The following is a 22,752-nucleotide window of genomic DNA, read 5'->3' as shown; positions in this document are numbered from 1 at the left end:
ATATGCCTCTTTATTGTTTGAATTTATCATTTTGTGTATTATTTTCATAATAAAAGCTAGTTTAGATTTTTCATTTAATTGAAAGGATCAATAGTAAACAGATGTGATTCGTAAAAGCAAGTTGAATAATCACAACATCCTAGCACTATACCATGTCTTACCAATGATATAGTATTGGCACTATAAATACTTTTTGGAGCTAAAGAAAGCCTAAGCAATTTTCTGGTTAATTCAAGGATCTCTGATGGCAAACCTATATAAACCCATTTCTTAAAAAAAATTTCATTTCTATAATAAATATGAAGACTACTCTAAAAACCTCTAACGCTAAGTAAATCAGTAACTGTAATTTGTAGTAAATACATTAAAAGAATCCTATATATCATTTGCAGTAAAGAAGATTCACAGATTTAGAAGGGACCTTTCAAGGTCATCTAGTCCAAGTCTCCAGCCTAATATTCAGACAGAATAAAACACACCACCACCACCAACCGGGGTGCCTGGGTGGCTCAGTCAGTTGAGCATCTGACTCTTGATTCCTTTCAGCTCAGGTCATGATCTCAGGGTTCATGGATTCGAGTCCCACGTTGGGCTCTGTGCTGACAGTGTGGATCCTGCTTGGGATTCTCTCTTCCTCTCTCTGCCCCTCTCCCACTCACTCTCTCTCTCTCTCTCTCTCTCTCACACACACACACACACACACACACACACACAGTGTGGATCCTGCTTGGGATTCTCTCTTCCTCTCTCTGCCCCTCTCCCACACACACACTCTCTCTCTCTCTCTCTCTCTCTCTCTCTCTCTCTCAAAAAGAACAGAAAACAACCAAAAAACAAAAATACTAGCAGCCTGCTGAGGAGGGAATGGACTTCTCTGAAACAAAGAACAGTCCCAGGAACATAACACAACCAGAAATGTCCCCCTGAAACAGGGACATCTGGTAATTCCACTAAAAAAATATTTTGGTCCAATGTCAAGTTGTTGCACAGGCCAGTTTTAAAAAGTCACTTGACCTCATTTTCCAGTTTCAAAGCTTTCAATTTGTTTAAAACCAAAAGAAATCAGACCATATTGCAGGTTGATTTTAATGAACAAAATTCTCTGTATAAAAACATTTAAACTTTATCAAATGCTTTAAAAACACACACGCACAGATCCAAATCCATTACAGAATCTTTGAACATTATCTTTTTTCACCTCAACATAATGTGTAAAGGGATAAAACTCTACATGTGAAAAAATTAAGACCCACAGCCTCACACATGTATGCACACACATGCACAGCACACACGCACACGCGCGCACACACACACACACACGCTCACACGCTTTAAGAAGAACAAAAATATATGGGATGGGATAGGAATGAATTTCTTATAAAGTTTCTATAAAAGAACACTACAGGAATAAAAGAACTTTCTCTACCAAGAAAAGATGCAGAGAGGGGAAAACAGAAAGCAGGGGTTAGCCAAACTCATTAATAAATAGTTTGAGAAGCTCATTCAAGAACAGTGAATTTGGGGAGTTACAGATGACCCCTCCTTTTCACCATCTCAATGTCTGTGAATCTGATAAGTGATGATGCTTAAAAAGCACCTGTGTTCTCATTTTTTGTAGGTCTTGATTTGTTCAGCATTATTTAGGTGTGGTTTGTCCCCTTCAGTGGTTCATTTCCTCAGTTCTCAATCGGTGTTATGTCCTATCCAGCAGAAGAGCCACGGTCAGAAACAGCGGCAAACACAGGGTATGGCAAGGGTGGCAGGAATGGCTGGCGGTTAAAAGGAGCCGGGTTGCCTGGGTTTGGATTTCGGCGACACTCCTGGCGAGCTGCCCGTCACTCAGCAAGCTCTTTAGCCCCTCTACTGGCTCCACTTCCTCAGCTTCAATTAGGGATCATTATTATCTACTTCAGGTAGGTCTATCAGAGAGGATTTAAACAAAGTAATCCACTTAAAGATTTTATCACACTAACAGGCACAAGTAAATGCTCAGTAAATGTTAGCTAAAACTATTAGTCTTGGCAGTACAGAGCAACCAAAAGAAAAGTTCGATTCTATCTTTGTACTTCCCCTCGTCGGTGAGGTTTTCAGGGGCCAACTGTGGCAAAAGCCAGCATGTATGATGCAAAGAGACTGAGGATCCAGTCTTAGGAATATAGATGTTCACTTTTATATTAGAAAAAAATTACATGGCTCCGTATCACAAAATTTAACATCTTTCCATGAAACATCACACAACTCTCATCATCATTATGCCCTACAGACACCCTAAATGGTGTGGAGTTTCTAATGATATTCAACAACAACAGGGTCCATAAATTTTAACTAAGAAACAGCTGCAGAAATGGGTGTTGGGCAATAATCTGTGTGTGCCACAAGAGCTTGGGCCGACAGATGGCTGGGGTTCTGCCTCCACGGCCTGGACTCCCCCACACACAGTCAGATGGGTCAGGCTCCTGCAGACCTTCAAATCTCCATTAGCGAGTGACTCCCTTCAGGGGGGAAGCTTCCAAGAGGTGAAGGAAGCAGCAGCCACTGAGGATGGAATGCCCCGCACCTACTTCAGTATGATATGATAGCTATCATTGGTTTCCGCTGTAAAAAAAAAGAGAGAGAGAGAGAGAGAAGAATCTTTAGTCACCTTTAAAACACAGCAGGAGAAAAAAAGATACACTAAGGCTCTTTTGAGAAGGGAGAAAAAAAAAACAGCAGGACAAAGGGCAGCATACTCGTTAATTATCACAAACTATTTACAATAAATATGCATTATGAAAACAGCATGCCTCAATCTCATTTGTCCATGGAAGGTGGAAGAGAAGGGCAGAGTCGCCACTTACACTCTTAGCGATGGTTCCTTTTGTATGAACTGGCTTCTTGCCAATCTCTAAGGACATCGCTTTTTCTACTTCAGATATGGTGGTCGATACCTTCCCTCTCTCCTCAAAGGAGTAAACCATGAACAAAGCTCTTAAACTCCTTAGAGAGAGGCAGCTGCTTACTATTTTATTACCTTTCATTGTGTCCAGAATAAAACAGGCTTCCTCCTGAAAGTTCTGTATCATCTGAGGAAAGCAAGAAAATTTGCTAATTATTAAAAACTTGGGTTTGCTGCATTTATTTAGACCATATGGCTTTTTATTAGGTTAGATTTAAGGGAAAATAATTCTTTGTTTTGCTTTCTCCCATTTAGTTCTTACATTTTAAAAGCTAAGCAGTCTAAAACAGTGATCTTAAAATTATAGTATGCGTTTTCCTGGGTTAACCCCAAGACGTTCCAAGGGGTGCACAGACCCTGACAGGCCCATTTGGGAGCACTGACTTCCTGGTCCTTATCTTCTACAGGTACTCTTTCCCAAAACCGCCTGAGCACCTCTTCAGCTTTCTCTACCCACTTTCCCTTCTCAAACTCCCTTCTCCCATTTTTCAAAATAAAGGCATAACTTTCACCCTCCTGGAATCCTACCAAGATGCATTATTGCCCCAGGGTACAAAATCTCCAGGATGCCAAAGTGTGACTGTTAATGTGAACTTTAATAAGGGGGCAACAAACTCTTATGGGAGTCACGTGGTTTCTAATTCTTTCCTTTCACCAGAACTGAAGACTGACCTAATCACAAACTGTCAAATGATAGGCGATTCAAAATAATTCTTTGTAACATCACTATATAATTTTTGGCACCTAACTCAGTAGTTAAAAAAAAAAAAAAAATCCAGTGATGCTGTTATAAAAAAACTCCTTCCATTCCTGTCTGACAATCTGTGTGAATCAGATTCCATAGCACTTATATCTACAGAATAAAACAGAATGGAAGTGATGGTGAACTCTATTTCATGCTATAAATCAGTAGACGGTATTCATCAAAACATGAATTAATGTGGGTGGGGGTGAGGAATCAGACAATCCCACCCATCTCATTGACAGAGATACTTCTACATTTTTTTCTTGTTGTTTCAAATTTTTATCTAATACATATTTCTTAGTGGTTAATAATTTCTTATCAAGGGATGCCTGGGTGGCTCCGTCAGTTAAGCGTCCGACTTTGGCTCAGGTCATGATCTCGCAGTTCATGGGTTTGAGCCCTGCATCGGGCTCTGTGCTGACAGTTCAGAGCCTGGAGCCTGCTTTGGATTCTGTGTCTCCCTCTCTCTGTCTCTCCCCGGCTCATGCTCTCTCTCTCAGAAATAAACATTAAAAAATAATAATAATAAATTCTTATTCAAACATAATACATTTATGTTAATTGTATGATTATGGTGATAATTTTATTCAGAAGAAATAATTTTTAAATTTTTATTGAAACATTCTTTTGTTGAAACAGATTTGTTTCAAAGAAATATGGTAGGATAATTAGTAAAGGATGCTTGAGCATAAAAATAGGTTATGATAAGATAAGATTCTATGGGGGAAGTGAGTGGAAATAGGAATTCAAGGCAATCAAGAAATGATATAAAACTCTGATAAAGAAAAGTATATTCATGTGTTTTTTAAGATGATGGTGCTGGTATTAAATCACTTCTATTTAGGTCACATGGAATATAGTTAGAATAGTGATGCAACCATTTCATTTTTAAAGTTTATATAATATGCCCAGGAATGACATATTCTGCAACTATTTAAACTTAAAGCAGAAAGTTTCAAGTCAACCTAAAAATGTGCAAGGGGATACATGGTATTTAGAAATTATTTTAGAAAGTAAGCAAGCACAAGATTTTGCAAAGCCCTGGACTAGAAAACAGAGCGCTGTGCCCCAGTAGAATTGCTCTTGCTCCTGTCACATGCCCTGACAACCTGTCATCTGGTGACTCAGCTCTACTGAAACTCTACCTCATCACTAATGAGCACATGGATTCCTGTCGGCCCCTGCTTGTAGATCTGGCTGATCTGGCGAGGGGAAATGCTGAAAAGCTGAGCGATTTTTTCGGTCAGTTCAACAGCGGTCAGTTCTTCTAGATAGATGGCGTGGTACACTGCAAAAGGGAGAGAGCGATGGCAGTCAATACAGGTCTCTCTGCTGTTAAAGGTAATCTGCTCACTCGGAACGCCCGCTTTCCTGAAGGGCTCGGAGTCAGACTGCCTGAGTTCAAATCTTGGCTCCGCCGTTGGCTGTGTGACGGGAGTGAGTTACTTAACATCTCTAAGCCTCATTTTCCTCACCCGAATGTTAGCAGTGACAGTAAATCTACCGCAAAGAGGAGACACTGGTTGTAAAAATCAAGGCATGCAGAAGGGCCGAGAATAGTGCCTGGTATATACGAGGAACTCGATACACGTTACCGATGACCATTACTTCTAGCAAATGCTGCATCTGCTGTTTGAGGAATTCCCATCACACATGCTCATAAGGCACCTCCCTCCCTTTCTTCGTGGGCGTCCTCGCCTGTCCAGAACCACCTACCGAAGAAAGTCCCATTTGAGTCTCCATCCTCACGCTTCTGCTGCTGCTGCTGCTGCTGCTGCTCCCTCAACTGCAGGGATTCCTGACAAACATAAATGGTTAGCCTTGGGCGCACCATCCTAAGGAGGAAAACAAGGCTGTTAGTCTTACGGTTTTCACGGGAAGCACATTTTAAGGGAGAGCTTGTGTATCTATGTTAACGCTATACAGTGGGGCCGAGAACTGGCAGCCCGCAGGCCAAGGGAGCTCATCTGCTGTTTTGTTAGCTCCCCACCGGGATGTGCGTGTGTCTGCATGCGTGTGCGCGTGCATTTTAAATGAATTCGTTCCCACATCGTGTGTCAGGACATTTGGCTTTTCTTAAAAAAACGGATCTGGCAATCTGAGACCCTGACACTTATAAGAAAACAATCAGCTGTTCTCCTTGCGTGATTCATGCATTCTTCAGTACACCCACTGTCACTCATTTACATCTGGCCTCTGTAGTCATTTGAATTTATGACCTTTGAGGTAACGTTTAGAAATATTCAACATGTGTTTTCAACCCACTGTTTCATGGGTCCAGGTCAACATATACCTTCTCCTTGGAAGCACCACGCTAATGAACTGGAGAATCTCACTTCCCTCATTACCTTCTCCTAAGTAGCCTAAGCCTCCTTTCTGTTCTTACTCTTAGACAACAGCATTCAATTACTCCTTGATCCGATCATCTCATTCCTTCCTATGTTTAGATGCTCTTTAAGTAATATGTTAAAAAATAAAAGATCCATTCCTTTTTTTCCAAGTCCTCAACCTCTGAACTTTTCCTCTCTCTTTAAAATTTTCCAAGATTAGAGCCAAGCTGATTCCACAGTTCTTGTGATGTACCCAAACAAAATACTTCACGATCTGTTTCATTATTTAGTCACCGATTTGGTTCTGTGGCACTAATCTGTATGTTTTTTCTATTCATACCACTACCTGTTTGAAATTCTAAATTCCGTGTAGGGACTACAAATGACTCTGTATTAAAATTCGTAAGCAGACACGTAAGTATTTCCTATCCAAGAATGACGTCTTCTTCAGTTAAAAGACTTCGAGCCTTTGCACCTGTTGTTCCTCCTGCCTAGAGTGTTCTTCCCTCCTCTGATTCCACAGCTTCCGTCCTTCCCCTAATTCAGTTTAAGTGCCCCCACTTCAGAGAGGTCTTTCCTGATCAGATTCTGGGTGCTCTACAGGTGATAACCTTGTTTTTGTTTATTTGTTTGCTTTTCCCTCAAAGCACTTATCACTATCCAAAATACTGTTTATATTTTTCTCTCTCTCCCTGTTAGAAAGTGAACTCATGATAATGGGTACCTTGTGTGTTTTGCTCACCAACATATCCCTAGAGCCTACAATAGTACGTGGCTCACGATAGGGATAATGAATATTTATTGAATGAAAAAACTACCTGGAAAGGAAAAATGGGGTACCATGGGGCATTCCTTGAATCAACTGTAGGAAAAGATATTTTCATCTTTGCTTATTTGGTACAGAGCTGGCATTTGCAAAGAATGTTTTGACAAGACGCAGTTAGCTGTGCAAAGAGTACTGTGAAGAGTCCCTGAATCCAAATCCATTTGAAATCCAACCTCACGGATATTTTAACACTAATTACATACCGGCCTTTTAATGCATTAAAAAGTCTGATTCCATCTGCAGGGCCACAGATTTGGATCACATCATCTCTAGTTAGTTTCAATAAATCTGCCCCTGGAATAAATATAAGAAAATGGGTGAAAAAGGCAAAGACCGTCTTTGTTAATGACCATTAAAATGGGCTCTGTTATGTTCTAGCCCCTAATCTTCTGCATGGTACATGTAAGCCTCTCCATGACCTGGCCTCTGCTTCCTCTCCCACCTCAACTGCCACCCAATGAACTGGTCCACTTTACCCTATGCTTTCATCACACTGATGAAGTCTAATGAGCAAGTTGCTCCTCCTACCTGAAATATCCTTCCACTGTCCGACCAACAGAGTCCTCAACATCTCCCAAGATTTACCTCACACATTACACATGTTCCCTAACTCCAGAAACTACTCCCCTCCCCTGCTTTGTACCACTTATCTACTACATTACAACTATTTTTTTTTTCAGGGTTTTATTTTGACTTGGGGTTTTTTTTGATACTAGATGATGAATGATCAGAAAGTATGCCTTATCCATGTGTGTATCCCTACCATACCTGGTATACAGAAGGTGCTAAATAAGTGGAATATGCAAATAAAATACAATATGGTGATATCAAAGGGGAAATTTCAGACTATCTACAAATGCCCTTGATAAAAATTTATGGAGTATACAGTTTTAAAAGCACTGTATGGAATAAATATTTTTAAACTGAAGTGAGTTTAAACGAAGAAGTCTTTCTTAAGTATTTCGCAGCACAGATGCACCTGCTGAGAAAGTCTGAAGGGTTCTATGAAATTCACTTCATCAGAAAAAAGCACGAAGACCCCCCCCCACACACACACACCCCTGCACATGCACGCACACAACACACCCTTACGTGGATGCCAGGAAGCCCTAGAATGTAAAGGAATATCTTGTTCTGGGGGAAAACAAAAGGACAAATCAATTTAACCTGAGAAGTTTGTAAAAAGCCTTGTGAACGTAGAAAAACGATTTCGATGCAACCACTGCTGAGCTTCCTGAGGTGTGGTTGTTGGCAAGAGGTTCTGAAAGGAAAAGAAAGCAAGCAGGTTTTTTTTGTTTTTGTTTTTTTGGTAACTCAATAGATTTAGCTCTTACATCATTAGGTAACACAGAGCCAAACACACTCACACTCAGACGGGTCGCCTAGTTTGCCTGGAAGTTGTTTATACCTCATCAGCCTTCTGTCTCTAGCCAAGCAAGATGCCCATGGAATCCCATACCTGTCTTCCTTACTAGACTGTAAGCTCTTTAAATGCAAGCGTTCCTGCATTAACTTGTTCACCTCTCAGTTCCCTAGCATTGTCAAAATTCAGAGTCAAAATTCAATAAATGCCTATTTAATGAATGAATAAAAAGTACTCCTTAAAAGCTGGGCATTTCTGTGGAACCGCACAGTCATCAAAGTATTAGTAGACACTGCAAGTCACTTACATTTAACTTTAGACTTACATCTGTGACTGGAGGGGGTGGCTCTGGCTGGTGGTTTGGTGAACCATTTCTGAAAACACATGTAAAATGAAAAGGATGAGACACATACTAGGGTTCATCATCTCATTCCTCACCCTCATAGTAAGTCTCAAACTAGACATTTTTTTTTTAAGTAATCTCCACATCCAACCTGTACCCGAACCCACAACCCCCGAGATTAAGAGTCGAGTGCTCTACTGACTGAGCCAGCCAGGGGCCCCTCAAGCTAGAGATTTAAAAGGAATCTGTGCTCTCTCATAAAGCAGTTTTAGTCTATAGTCAATACTTCTATCGTCTGTTAATTTAACATTAAGATCACAGGGGGAGAGTAAGAAACTGTCATTGCAACATTTTTTATTATTGGACAAACTGAAAAAAGATAAAAATTTCAGCCAATTGGGATTCATTAGATAAATTATGGCATAAAGAATATTTAACATAAGCAGTTTATAAGAAACTAAAAATATCAGAACATAACAGCAATCAATAGATTACTATTTTAATAAATATATAGATATACACACAAACATATATACAGGAAAAAAATACCAGAGAAACTTTACGTAATGCAATGTGATCCCATACTTTTCTTTGTTTGTTTGTTTGAGAGAGAGAGAGAGAGAAAGAGCGAGAGAGCGAATGTGTGTGCAAGCAAGCTCGAACAGGAAAGGAGCAGACAGAGAGGGAGAGATAATCTCAAGCAGGCTCTGTGCTGTCAGTGCAGAGTCCGACACAGGGCTTGAACTCACAAACTGTTCATGAACTGAGCTGAAATCAAGAGTCGGACCCTTAACTGACTGAGCCACCCAGGTGCCCCCATATATTTTTATAATGACAACCAAAACCATTATTTTTAAAGCAGCTTCAAAAATGAGTGCTGCCTAATTTGCAATCCACAGGCTATCTCCATACTCTTCAGTTTTTCTCTATACCTCCTATACTCTAAGGACTGTCTCTATTCCCTAATACTCCTTTTATCAGAGAAAAATTTGAGCCTAATAACAAAGTAATGACAAAGAGAAGAGAGAAAATTTTAAAACACAACTCTTTAATCCCACATATTTACAATTGCCTACAGGCGCGTGGCTGGCTGAGCCAGTAGAGTGTGCAATTCTTGATCTTGGGGTTATAAGTTCAAGCCCCACATCGGGTGTGGAGATTACTAAAAAAAAAAAATAAACCTTAAAAAACATTAAAAAATTGCCTATAAGTAGACTGCGTACTCCACATGGATGGTAAGAGATTTTTCTTTCAAAACAGACTTTCTTCTTTTTCTTTTTTTGCTTTAACTGCAAAATTCAAATTCAGTATTCAAACTTAGTAATTAAATTATCACCAGGCCTTAATTATCTATTCTCTCTACAACTTCTGCTTATTTTTATTCTTAATTGTTATATTTTGAATATTGAAGCTACTTTAATTTCTTATAAATGCAGACTGAACCAAAGCCTACGTAAATTCAAAAACAAACATTACGACCAAAACACATCACACATTTAGTAGCCTATTTCAAATTTCAATGTGGCCTATGTGGAATATGTGTTAAATACTAAGACTAGTAAAACAACTTATTTTAACTGGCATAGGCATCTGTACCAACTTTCAATGATCTCTGATGATAAAAGACTAATAAAAAGAGATTACATGCATCCCACAGATCATTCTAAAACTTCATTTTAGCTTTCTTCAACCTTCTTTCCCAATTATCAAAGATCCATAATAATAAGGTATTAGGATCATTCTTAGTAAGTAACAAAACAGATTTTAGTGTTGTACAACTATGTTTCAATTCCTAATGACCACTCTGGTGGAAAGTATGAGCAGGAAATGAAATAACCACAAGATAAGCAGTGACGGGAGAAGTGAAAAGCCCAGAAAATCAGTCTCTGAAACACGAAAAACTGACCATAATGCTGTTTTCTTTTTTTTTTTTAATGCTATTTTTAATAGAAAGAAAAAAGAGGAGGAGAACGGACTTTCAGTCACTTTTGAAGATAATCCAAACCTCAGTTAATCCATGAATCCATCAGAGACTGACCAAATAGGACTTACTGACTTATAAAGAACTTGTATATGAGAAGATAATGAAAGAAGACATATTTAGGACAAACACAACCTACTTTTTCATTTCCCAGACTTACCCTTCCCCAAGAGAAAAACTGCTGTGGGAACTGTTGAAGCCAGGTGATGGGGAGTTATTGACATATGTGATCTCAGGCCATGGAGAACACTAAAAACAAAGAACAACTGAAATACTGAAAAAGTACATTTGACCCTAGTGTCCCACTAAAACATTATTACTTGAATAGCATATCTTGATTAGTAAGTCTTAACTACACAGAGGCCCCCATAATGAAGAGCAAATATACCCAGGACAACTAAATCTTGACCAGGCAAAAAGTTGTGGGGGGTTATTTCGTTTTGTTTTTAAAAAACTGAGATACAATTGCCATACAACACAGTATTAGTTTTAAGGTGCAAAACATAATGATTTGATACACATACACACTGAGAAATGGGGGGATTTTCTTTTAAGAATAAAAAGTATTGACTGAAATTGTCACCAAAAGAAATCCTTTTACCTCCGTGAGTATCGTTGTCTCATAGGAAGGCTGATACTTCTCCTTTTCATGAGGTGTTCGTTTCTCCATTTTCTCCCTATCTGTTTTTTGCTTTCTGTCTGCACCTTTGGGCTGAAATGAGAAATGTTTTGTCTTGACTCATCGACGGAATTTTGAGCCAACAATATTATTTCTAAGAGCTTAAATAGTCACGTGTGAAACAAGGATGTACGCACAATAATGTAAACACAAGATGCAACCTTGCGTCTATGTCTGAAAATAGGAAACCTAACTGTCTGATGCAGTTAAAAAAGAATATGCGGTCTATAGTTATAGACGTGGAAATGTCTCTAAAGCAAGAAAACTAAAACTGAAAAAAGCAAGCCTCAAAACAACTCATCTAGTGCAATCCTGTTTATGCTTCAAAGAAAAGAAAATACACGTGTATATAAAGCACAGAAGGGACTAAAAGGATACATGCTAAATTAGGACAGTGGTGACCCCTGAGAAAGATTGGGGAGTCGGGGTAAAAGTGGTAAAGAGGGACTTCAGTCCGAATACTTCATCTTCTGCAGTGAGAACATATTTATCCGTGTGATAAAAATAAAGACCAAAAGAACAAAAGAAAGTCAAATACCAATGTAACCAAAACTATCAACTTTTCATAATTTTGTGAGCTTTTACAAGAGCTTATAATCTCAACAGACTTTAAGAGTTTTCAGTGAAAATCCATGCTTTTGCCTCTAGCTCCCTTTGCAAATTCCCCTTCTCCCATGCCCATCCCCATATAAATCCATTACCAGACATCTCAGTAATGACCTCAAGGACTCCAGCTTAGACTGAGTTTTCACAGTTGTTGAAAAACAGACAAGCGGACTTTCCCACTTGGGAAATGTTAACTACTAATGTTAACTAATGTTAAAATTGAAAGAGGAGGAAAAAGGATACAAGGGACAGCAAGTTGCCCAGGAATACCTTGAAGACTTTGATCTGGCAGCTGGCTGAGTGTAAGTGCTCAGTATATTCCCCGTTTTCATTTTCCTTGAAGGTATCAATTTGGACTCGGAATGGCACTCCCTTTTCTCCACCATGCTTCCTCATAGTGAACTCTGTGCTAATGCAGTGCACCTACAAAGAATACAACATCCAGGTTTCAGTACCGCTAGCCAGCCAAACCACTCAGCAATATTTTTGCAGCTCCTACTAAGAGCAAAACCTTTAGAAAACACTATGAACACCTATAAAAAACTTCTACTCTAGGGACACCTGGCTGGCCCGGTCGGAGAATATGCAACTCTTGATCTCTCAGGGTCATAAGTTTGAGTCCCATGTTGGGCATAGAGCTTACTTAAAAGCATATATATATATAATCTTAAAAAAAAAAAAAAAAAAAAAAGAAAAAACTTTTACTCTCTTTTTGATCTTGAAGAACGTATATTCTAATGGAGGAAATAAAAAAACTTATTTACAAATGAAACAAAGTAAATGTACAGATCCAACGCTAACAAAAGTTACTTGGAGGAACTAAATTCATTAACTGCTTCAGAGAATACAGAGTTAATATAAAAGAGAAATGATTTCTATTAGTAAAAGTTTTCTAGACTTTAAGGTAGAGGTTAGAAAGCAGAGGCACCATCCATGCTGGGAAAATACCAACTATGAAAGCTCACGGGCAATAGTGGGGAAAAAAGGCTTTCAAGGCTTGCTTGGCTACTGCATAAAGTGAACGCCTTGGTGAATCTGAACTGTGAAACCCTGACTGGCCACTTATTAGCTTAGATAAATTGTTAATTTCTCTAAACCTCAAAGACTATTCCTAGTCCACAGGATTACTGCTAAAAGTTTTAAATAAGATCATGTGTACAAACTGTTTACTTAACATAGTGACCAATGGGACGTACTCCATAAACCCTAGCTTTCTTTATTACAAGTAAGAATTTTAAAGGAATCTACTCAACAGAAATAATCAGATATGTAAATCAAATTTTAAGCATAACGATGTTCAAAACAACTTCATGGAAAATAGGGCAAATTTAGGACAACCTAAATGCTAAATAATAAGGAAGTTATACTACATCCAAAGAATGGAACATTATGCAGCCGTTAGCAAGCATGTTTTTGTTTGTTTGTTTGTTTGTTTTGTCATACAAATAAATAAATTGGGGAAATTAGAAGGGCAATTCAGACACTCCTCATTGCTCTCAGGCAAGTGTTGAGGAGTCTGGACTTGACAGCCAGGCTGGAACCCTGTAAAAATTTCAAATGCAACATGTTTTATCCTTTAAGAAACAAACTGGGAGTAAGAATGCTCTTCATCACCGGAAGGCCATCTGCAAGGCCCTACCTGAATAAACACAGATGTCCTCTTTGCCGGGTCCCACAGGAACTCCACTGTATTCAGTTGGGTTGGATTGGCCCTAGGATCGATTATACCCACAGACATTGGGATATCTGAGAAACAAAATGGTAATCATTGAACAATTCTGAGGGCTACTGGGTTTAAATAAGAAAGTACCATTGTTTTATTATCGGTCCTCGTTACCAAGATTTTTATGTATCACATCCTAAACCTCTTTTTGCCAATGAAAAGGGTTTGATTAGAGCTAAAATGGACCTAAGTACTTTCCTTCTGAGTATCTTTCTTCCACTTTGAAAGGTTTTTTAAATAAGACAATTTAAACGCAGTTTCCTTTTAATTTGCCAAAATTCTACTTAAAGATAGATTTAGTCTACACACTAGTTCTAAAATTGTAATATAATCTGCTTCACTTACAGTTTTAAGATTAGTGTTACTGATAGAAGAACACTAAGAAGACTGCTACAGAAAGAGAAAGCAGAGTGTCTGAATAAAGGCAGAAGCATTGTATTACAGAAAGAAATGGGAAAAATTTAACACAGAGATCGATGCTGGCCTTGAAGTCATCAAATAATCCTGTAACAGAGCAACAAATCTGATACTCAAGAGGGAAACAAAAATGAATGAGCCTCGGCAGAATTGCTTTCCATTCCACATAGCATATACTCACTCAAATATCATTTCCTGACTTCTATTAATATTCAAATTGGGGAGATAAAGCCAGGCTGATATTATCACAACTAACACTAACCATACTACTGTTTTACTGTCGATTCAAACAACAAAGCATTAAGTGGGTCCCACAATGTTAGTTGTGTTGGATTCATCCTAAGGTCAATTTATCAAATGGATATCAGGATGTCTGTATGAGAATCAGTATTTTCTTAGGTAAAGCTAGTAGGTACTTAGATTTGCTTAACAATTATGTTTCCCAGTAGGAGATAAGACCAGTAGGAGATCAAAGACACAGATGGCAGGATTAAAAGTACATTCATGAAAAGAGACTGCATGTATGTTTGTAAAACAACTTCCCTTAAGCCCAATGATTTAAGAAAAATCAATTCTAGGGGCGATGGGTGGCTCAGCTGGTTAAATGTCCAACTTCAGCTCAGGTCATGATCTTGCGGCTCCTGATTTCAAGCCCCGCATGGGTCGGGCTCTGTGCTGACAGTTCAGAACCTGGAGCTTGCTTCCGATTCTGTGTCTCCCTCTCCCCCCCTTCCCTCCCTGTTCCCTCAAAAATAAATAAACATTAAAAATTCAAAAAAAAAAAAAAAAAACAAGAGAAACTTTCTACTCTGTAGTAGTAGGGGCAAAAATATAAACTACAAATCAAGAGACATAGATTCTAATCCCAGGTCTCTTACTGTAGGTAAAACAAACACTATCTGGCTCTCAAGTATTAGTAAAAAAAAGAACTTGCAGGGGCGCCTGGGTGGCGCAGTCGGTTAAGCGTCCGACTTCAGCCAGGTCACGATCTTGCGGTCCGTGAGTTCGAGCCCCGCGTCAGGCTCTGGGCTGATGGCTCGGAGCCTGGAGCCTGTTTCTAATTCTGTATCTCCCTCTCTCTCTGCCCCTCCCCCGTTCATGCTCTGTCTCTCTCTGTCCCAAAAATAAATAAACGTTGAAAAAAAAAATTAAAAAAAAAAAAGAACTTGCAGCATTTGGGGACCCTTTTACATACACTCAAAATATCAGACCCTGAATAGCCAAAACAATCTTGAGAAATAAAGTTGGAGGTCTCACATTTCTAGATTTCAAAACTTACTACAAAGTTGCAGTTATCAAAGTTATGCCAGTGTGGTACTGCCATAAAGGTGGAGACACGGACAAATGGAATACAAGAGAGAGCCCAGAAGTGAATCCTTACATATGTGTTAAAAGACGTTGGACAAAGGTGCCAAGACCAATCAGTGGGGAAAGAATAGTTGTTTCAATAAATGGTTTTGGGAAAACGGAATATCCACATACAAGGAATGAAGATGAACTCTTACTTTATACCATATACAAAAATGTACTGAAAAATGTATCAAACACCTAAATGTAAGACCTAAAACTATAAAACATATCAGGAAAAGCTTCATTGGGTTTTGCAACAATTTCTTAGATGTGACACCAAAAGCACAGGCAAGGCAATAAAATTAAATACATAAACTGGACTACATCAAAATTTAAACTTTTATACATCAAAGGACATTATCAACGCAGCGAAAAGACAATCCACACAGAATGGAAGAAAATATTGCAAAGCATGTATCTGATAGGGGGTTAATATCCAGAATATATAAAGAACTCCTACAACTCAACAACCAACAGCCACAAAACAACCAGATTCAAAAACGAGGAAAGGACCTGAATATACATTTCTTCACAGAAGATACATATATAGTCAATAAGCATATGAAAAGATGCCAACATCACTAATCATTACAGAAATGTAAATCAAAACCATAATGAGATACCAATTCACATCCATTAGGATGGCTACTATTTAAAAAAAGGAAAATAGGGGTACCTGGGTGGCTCAGTCAGTTGAGCCTCTGACTTCAGCTCAGGTCATGATCTTGCAGTTTGGGAGTTCAAGCCCTGCGTCAGGCTCTATGATGACAGCTCAGAGCCTGGAGCCTCCTTCGGATTTTGTCTCCCTCTCTGTCCCTCCCCCACTTGCATTCTGTCTCTCTCCCTCTCAAAAATAAATAAAACATCTGGCCGCCTCAGTGGCTCAGTTGACTGAGCATCCGACTTCAGCTCAGGTCATGATCTCACAGCTCGTGAGTTCAAGCCCCGCATCAGACTCTGTGCTGACAGCTCAGAGCCTGGAGCCTGATTCAGCTTCTGTGTCTCCCTCTCTCTGCCTCTCCCCTGCTTGTTCTCTCTCTCTCAAAAATAAATAAACGTTAAAAAAAATTATTAAAAATAAATAAATAAAACATTTTCAAATTAAAAAAAATAAAACAAAATTAAAAAAGGAAAATAGCACATGTTGGTGAGGAGGTAGAATAATTAGAACCCTTGTTCACTTCTGACGGGAATGTAAAACGTGCAGCTGCTATGGAAACAGTACGGTGGTTCCTCAAAACAATTAAAAATAGAATTATCACATATGATCTAGCAATTCCGTCTCTGGGCTTATACCCAAAAGAACTGAAAGCAGACTGAAATATCTGTATACCCATGGTCATAAGTTGCATTATTCACAATCACCAAAAGGTAGAATCAGCCCAAGTGTCTACTAAAGGATGAATGGATAAACAAAATGTGGTATTTATACACAATGGAATAGTATTCAGCCTTAAAAAGGAGGAAAATTCTGATGCATACCACTATGTGGATGAACCTTGAGGATTATGTTTTTTTTTTTTTTTTTTTTTTTTTTTTTTTTTATAAATTTTTTTTTTTTTCAACATTTATTTATTTTTTGCGACAGAGAGAGACAGAGCATGAACGGGGGAGGGGCAGAGAGAGAGGGAGACACAGAATCGGAAACAGGCTCCAGGCTCTGAGCCATCAGCCCAGAGCCTGACGCGGGGCTCGAACTCCCGGACCGCGAGATCGTGACCTGGCTGAAGTCGGACGCTTAACCGACTGCGCCACCCAGGCGCCCCGAGGATTATGTTAAGTGAACCAAGCCAATCACAAAGAGACAAATACTGGATGACTTCACTTATATGAGGCACTTAGAGTAGTCAAATTCATTCAAACAAAAAGTAGAATGGTAGTTGCCAGGGGCTGGGGAGAAAAGGGGATGGAGAGTTACTGCTGAATGGTTACAGAGTTTCAGTTTTGCAAGATGAAAAAAGTTCTGGAGATGGATGCAGTGAGGGCTGCACAATGTGAATGGGCACTGAATTATTTACTTTAAAATGTTTTGAAATACTAACTTTTATGTTCTATATATTTTACCATAACTACATTAAAAACACAAAAACAAACCCTAAAGTACTGGATGTAATTGTTACCGAACTGAAGTGTTCCAACTTCAATTTTGGTATTATCCCAGTAATTTTTTATGCTTATGGTCAATAACCCCTTCAGGGTTTTGCTAATTGAGCCCCTGAAGCATTCTGAATCAAGGTAAACATGAAGTAAAGAAAACCGATTCTCAGACCATACTTATAAGCATTTCCTGGGCAAAAGATTCCCTTAACTCACCAATGTCAAGAATTCTATCTCCAGGTCGGTTCCACCTCCAGCCTTCCAGCTGCTGATGTTCAGTGTATTGTAGTCGTCTGTCATGGAACACTACACGGAATATACTCTAAAAGGGAGCAACACAATCAAATGATAATAGGATCCTTTAAAAGTCAGTGCTGACCTGTCAAAAACAATGAAATCTTGCCATGTGCAACAACGTGGATGGAGCTAGAGTGTATCATGCTAAGCGAAACAAGTCAGTCAGAGAAAGACAAAATACCATATGATTTTACTTGTATGTAGAATTTAAGAAACAAAACAGACGAACATATGGGAAAGGGAAAAAAAAGGAGGGAAGCAAACCATAAGAGACTCTTAAAGATAGAGAGAACAAACTTGAGAATGCAAGCTGGTGCAGCCGCTCTGGAAAACAGTATGGGGGTTCCTCAAAAAACTAAAAACAGAACTACCCTACGACCCAGCAATTGCACCACTAGGCATTTATCCAAGGGATACAGGTGTGCTGTTTCAAAGGTGCACGTGCACCCCAATGTTTATAGCAGCACTATCGACAATAGCCAAAGTATGGAAAGAGCCCAAATGTCCATCGATAGATGAATGGATAAATATGTGCTGTGTGTGTATGTGTGTGTGTGTGTGTGTGTGTGTGTGTGTGTGTGTGTGTGTGTAATGGAGTATTACTCGGCAATCAAAAAGAATGAAATCTTGCCATTTGCAGCTACATGGATGGAACTGGAGGGGATGATGCTAAGTGAAATTAGTCAGGGAAAGACAAAAATCATATGACTTCACTCATATGAGGACTTTAAGAGACAAAACAGATGAACGTAAGGGAAGGGAAACAAAAATAATATAAAAACGGAGGGGGACAAAAACACAAGAGACTCATAAATATGGAGAACAAACTGAGGGTTACTGGAGGGGTTGTGGGAAGGGGGATGGGCTAAAGAGTAAGGGACACTAAGGAATCTACTCCTGAAATCATTTTTGCACCATATGCTAACTAATTTGGACGTAAATTTAAAAAAAAATTAAAAATTAAAAAAAAAAAAAGGATTTAAACATGAAACAAACAAAGAGAACAAACTCTGAGGGTTGGTGGAGGGAGGTGGGTGGGGGATGGGCTAAATGAGTGATAGGTATTACGGCAGGCACTTGTGATGAGCGCTGGGTATAATATGTAAGTGATAAATCACTAAATTCTACTCCTGAAACCAATATTACACTATATGGTAACTAACTAGAATTTAAATAAAAATTTGAAAAAAATAAATAAAAATAAAAATCAGTGCTGACAAAAGAAAACCAGCAGAAGTTACCTCCAGTTAGTTTTCTAGATATAACCTAAAATTATTTTTCCTAACACCTGTTTCACCCTATGGGTGCCTGGGTGGCTGGGTCAGTTAAAGCATGACTCTTGCTTTTGGCTCAGGTCATGATCTCACGGCTTATAGGTTCGAGCCCCATGGTCGGGCTCTGCACTGGCAGCACAAAGCTTGCTGGGGATTCTCTGTCTCCCTCTCTCTCTCTCTCTCTCTCTCTGCCCCTCCCCTGTGCTCTCACTCTATCTCTCAAAAATAAATTAAAAAAAAAAAAATCTGTTTCACCCTAAAACCCATCATACCATGCCAAATTCTACTTTGGGGTAAATTTTATAAGTGCTCAGATATAATCTTTATAGTTACTAGTACCATATTTAATACTTGGCTTAAACATCAGTCCTGATGGACTGGGTATAAAGGATTCCTATTAGAAGCATTTCTACAAGTTTCTACTCTTACCATGTAATATCCAGCTCAGCTCTTCAGATGTATATGAAAAACTCACCAAGCTCCCTCCTTGCTAACCCACCACACGACACTGAGGGTAAGCAGGGGCTGTATCAATCAACTTCCCTTTTGTTACTCTGGCTTTGTGGAGGTGCTTATTTACATCCCCCCACCAACTTTCACAGCGGCTGACCAAACTCTTCAGTCCCAAATGTGCTGTGAATTCATTGCTCGAAGTCTAGACTAAAATAACTGCTATTCATTAACAGCAGTTTCTGTTTTTCTTGTTACTAGACCAAGTATCCAAAGAGACACTGGAGCTTTTCTAAAAATTTCAAGGAGGTTACTCTATTCCACCCAAAACAACTTCACTGAGCCAGGAGACTACTTTGACATGGAGTAGTAAGCCTTCTGTTTCCGCAGCTGTGAAAAATCTAAGTGAATAAGGGGGCTCACTCTCACGCCAAAGGAATTACAGCTTCCCACTCTGCCAGCAAATTGTAGTGGGTAAGAGATACCACCAAGCCCTTAATGGAAGCAAAAGAATATTACCCAAAAAGGGTCAGTAAAAGAATACTGCGCAGAGAAATGATTTACTCATTTTCCTTTACCTTCACCAACTTGCCATTAATTTCTGGAAGTTCTCCAAGTTTCCTATTGTCTAGCATACGAATTTCATAAGACTGTCCTAGAAGAAAAAGTAACTACATATTATATTAATCATAAATTAACTTTGCAAGATGCACAAAGAATAAAATCCAGCTGAATATGCAAGAGTATAATATTATTAGTATTATTAACAAAACTATAATCCTTTACTATGTGCTAGGCACAGTGCTAAGTGTTTTCATACATTATACAATTAACTGATACAATTCTCAAAACTATTATCAATCCCATTTTTACAGATACAGGAATTGAAACGTAAAGAGTTTAAGTAACTTGTCCAAGGCCACGCAACTGGAAAACAGAGCTGGGTAAGGTAATACTTCTCGGTTGGTAACCAATGAATGGGGATGTCCAGGGACCATGGATTAGAAAGAAAGAGGGAGACAGGAACTAAAAATGGGCAAGTACACAAAAGAAGCCAGTAATATACATTAAACATGACATTAAGGTGAAAATCTCTGAAGTAAGGCTTCAACTCTGACAGGTCACGCTAGAAAGATGTACTTTTTACATATAAGTATACCTACTAAAATATCATCAATCCAGCATATCTTCAATAATACTAACAAATAAGGAAGCATCTAACCTTGATTGAGATATGTCAGGGTTTCATCATGGAGTTTCACTGCTGGAGAGGTAGCAGCACAAAGCACGTATTGAAAAGGTAGGATTTTATTCTCATTATCAGGGGGCAAACTTGACTCTTCTTGCTTAAAAATGGGCAATGCAAGGACATCACTGAAATAAAACAAATAACTTACATTAACATCGGACAGAAGTGCAAAAGTGGATTTATGCTGAAACAATTTAACTGCAATTTGCTTTGGAAAACTATACACATTATTCACTTTAAAAAAAAAAACAAAAAACAAAAAACATTACTCATTTTGATGAAGTTTCTTCCCAACCACTCAGTTCAGATTACCTGCTGTGATAGTCCCCTCACCACAACAATGTGGGCAATGACAGATAGATATTCACTGCTAAGACCATCTAGACAGGGGTTCCTAAAAGGGCTCTGAAAATTATATGCAGAGTTCCAAAATGTCAATTTAGGATGCTCAGTAATGTGTTTGTTCTTAGAAAGGCACCAACTACAGTTATCTTTATAACCAGCTGATCTACTCTAAGGACTAAAACAAGACTCAGAATTCCTAGAAGCCACTTGAAAAGGACAAATCAATGACCAGTGTATATTTCAAGGTCAGCTTACACTCTGTGGAATACAGCTAACTAGAAGTGCTGTGTTTCAGTTCCTAAAAGCCTTACGCAAATCTTAGACAAGCTCTCTAGTCTTCACTCCTTCATCTATAAAATGGGAACCACATCTGCTCTCTAGAGTAAATATGTAAGAAAGTATTTTGGAATCCATAAGGGACTAAAATTGATGTAAAGGATTAACAGTAATCTTCCCTCATAAACTCTAGCCATGGATTAGTGGGAAAGAACATCCTGGGCCCTATCCTGGAGACCGACTGTTATGATCAACATTTGCTCCAAACTTTAAAAGAATCTTAATAGATGTACCAAATTAAAAATTATCTCAAGACATGCCACAAAATTAAATGTATTTTATTTTACTTTAAAGAATTTGTACATGTAATCAACAGAAGAGCTAAAATTAAAAAGAATGACAACCCAAATGTTGGCAAGGATGTGGAACAACCAGAACTCTTATTCTTTGCCAGCAGGAGTGTAAAACAGCACAACCACTTTGGAAAAAGGTTTGACCATTTCTTATAAAAGTAAACATCTATCTGCCCTTTGATCCAGCAATTCTATTCATAGGTATTTATCCAAGAGAAATGAAAATATAAGTCCATGTAAAGCTTGTACATAAATGCTCATAGCACAAAAGCAAAAATGGGAAAGAATCCAAATGTTTATAATTAAGAGAAACGGATGCACAAACTGTGGTATATTCCATACAGTAGAATACTACTCAGCAAAACAAAGGAATGCAACAACATGGATGAATCTCGCAGACACGATAATGAACAAAAGAAGCTACACAAAAAGAATATATAATGTATGATTCCATTTATATGGTGTTCTAAAACAGGCAAAACCAAGGAGAACAGTGGTTTCCTGGCAGGGCAGAGATTGCTTGGAAGACATACAAGAGAACTTTCCGGGGAGATAAAAATGTTCTACACGATGTTAAGTGTGTGGGCAACACGAAAATTCTTTAAATGTACCCTCAGCAGTGTACAAACATCCTCCCCAAACATTACAGAATCGTTACATTCAGGCAAAAACCACCATTGACAGAAAAATGGCTGAACTCAGGTAAATCTTAGAGACAACATTAAAAATTCTCATTGGAAAGCAAAACAAGCAGAAAATGCTCTGATTATTGTCCTAATAATCCACACAGGAGTAATAAAAATTTAATGGTATTAATGCTAACAAACAAAACAAGCAGGGGGAAGGGAAGAGTAAAAGAAATTTCTCTTTTCTGCTGGTGTTATTAGTTGAATCCAGGCACTCGGGACGCAAACCAGCTTTTATGGAACACAAGTTTCTTGTTGCTAAGAAGTATCTCAAAGGCTAGAAAAACAAAACGTGCTTTCATCCCCTTAGGTCTGGAGGTGTGTGTGCTGTGCTCAAATGCATGGGGTTGAGTGGAGAAGGCAAGGACTCCCTCTTTCTGTCTGTATTAATTTGTCAGGTAAACATACTACCGATCCCTTGAGACTA

At 38.7% G+C, this 22,752-nt stretch overlaps 1 protein-coding gene across 2 annotated transcripts in view; it reads right to left on the bottom strand.

Moving 5' to 3' along the window:
• Window positions 1-1,072: 1,072 nt before the first annotated feature.
• TFCP2 (transcription factor CP2) overlaps window positions 1,073-22,752 on the bottom strand; it is a 47,485-nt gene continuing 25,805 nt past the window's right edge. Inside the window, exons 2-15 of one of the 2 annotated variants that reach the window (XM_025930153.2) lie at window positions 20,639-20,790; window positions 19,995-20,071; window positions 17,612-17,717; window positions 13,448-13,554; window positions 12,079-12,231; window positions 11,125-11,235; window positions 10,684-10,772; window positions 8,507-8,573; window positions 8,004-8,097; window positions 7,040-7,130; window positions 5,397-5,515; window positions 4,826-4,968; window positions 3,011-3,062; window positions 1,073-2,595 (exon numbers count right to left, since the gene is read on the bottom strand). In XM_025930153.2, the coding sequence (XP_025785938.1) occupies window positions 2,558-2,595; window positions 3,011-3,062; window positions 4,826-4,968; window positions 5,397-5,515; window positions 7,040-7,130; window positions 8,004-8,097; window positions 8,507-8,573; window positions 10,684-10,772; window positions 11,125-11,235; window positions 12,079-12,231; window positions 13,448-13,554; window positions 17,612-17,717; window positions 19,995-20,071; window positions 20,639-20,790 (1,399 nt within the window). In that variant the 3' untranslated portion in view covers window positions 1,073-2,557. The remainder of the gene's footprint in view (window positions 2,596-3,010; window positions 3,063-4,825; window positions 4,969-5,396; window positions 5,516-7,039; window positions 7,131-8,003; window positions 8,098-8,506; window positions 8,574-10,683; window positions 10,773-11,124; window positions 11,236-12,078; window positions 12,232-13,447; window positions 13,555-17,611; window positions 17,718-19,994; window positions 20,072-20,638; window positions 20,791-22,752) is intronic. The other variant, XM_025930154.2, reaches the window with a different exon arrangement.

This window comes from Puma concolor, chromosome B4, assembly GCF_028749965.1.
Source record: "Puma concolor isolate L17-30 chromosome B4, mPumCon1.1.hap2, whole genome shotgun sequence".
Taxonomy (NCBI): domain Eukaryota; kingdom Metazoa; phylum Chordata; class Mammalia; order Carnivora; family Felidae; genus Puma; species Puma concolor.
This window is presented reverse-complemented; position numbering and strand designations above follow the sequence as displayed.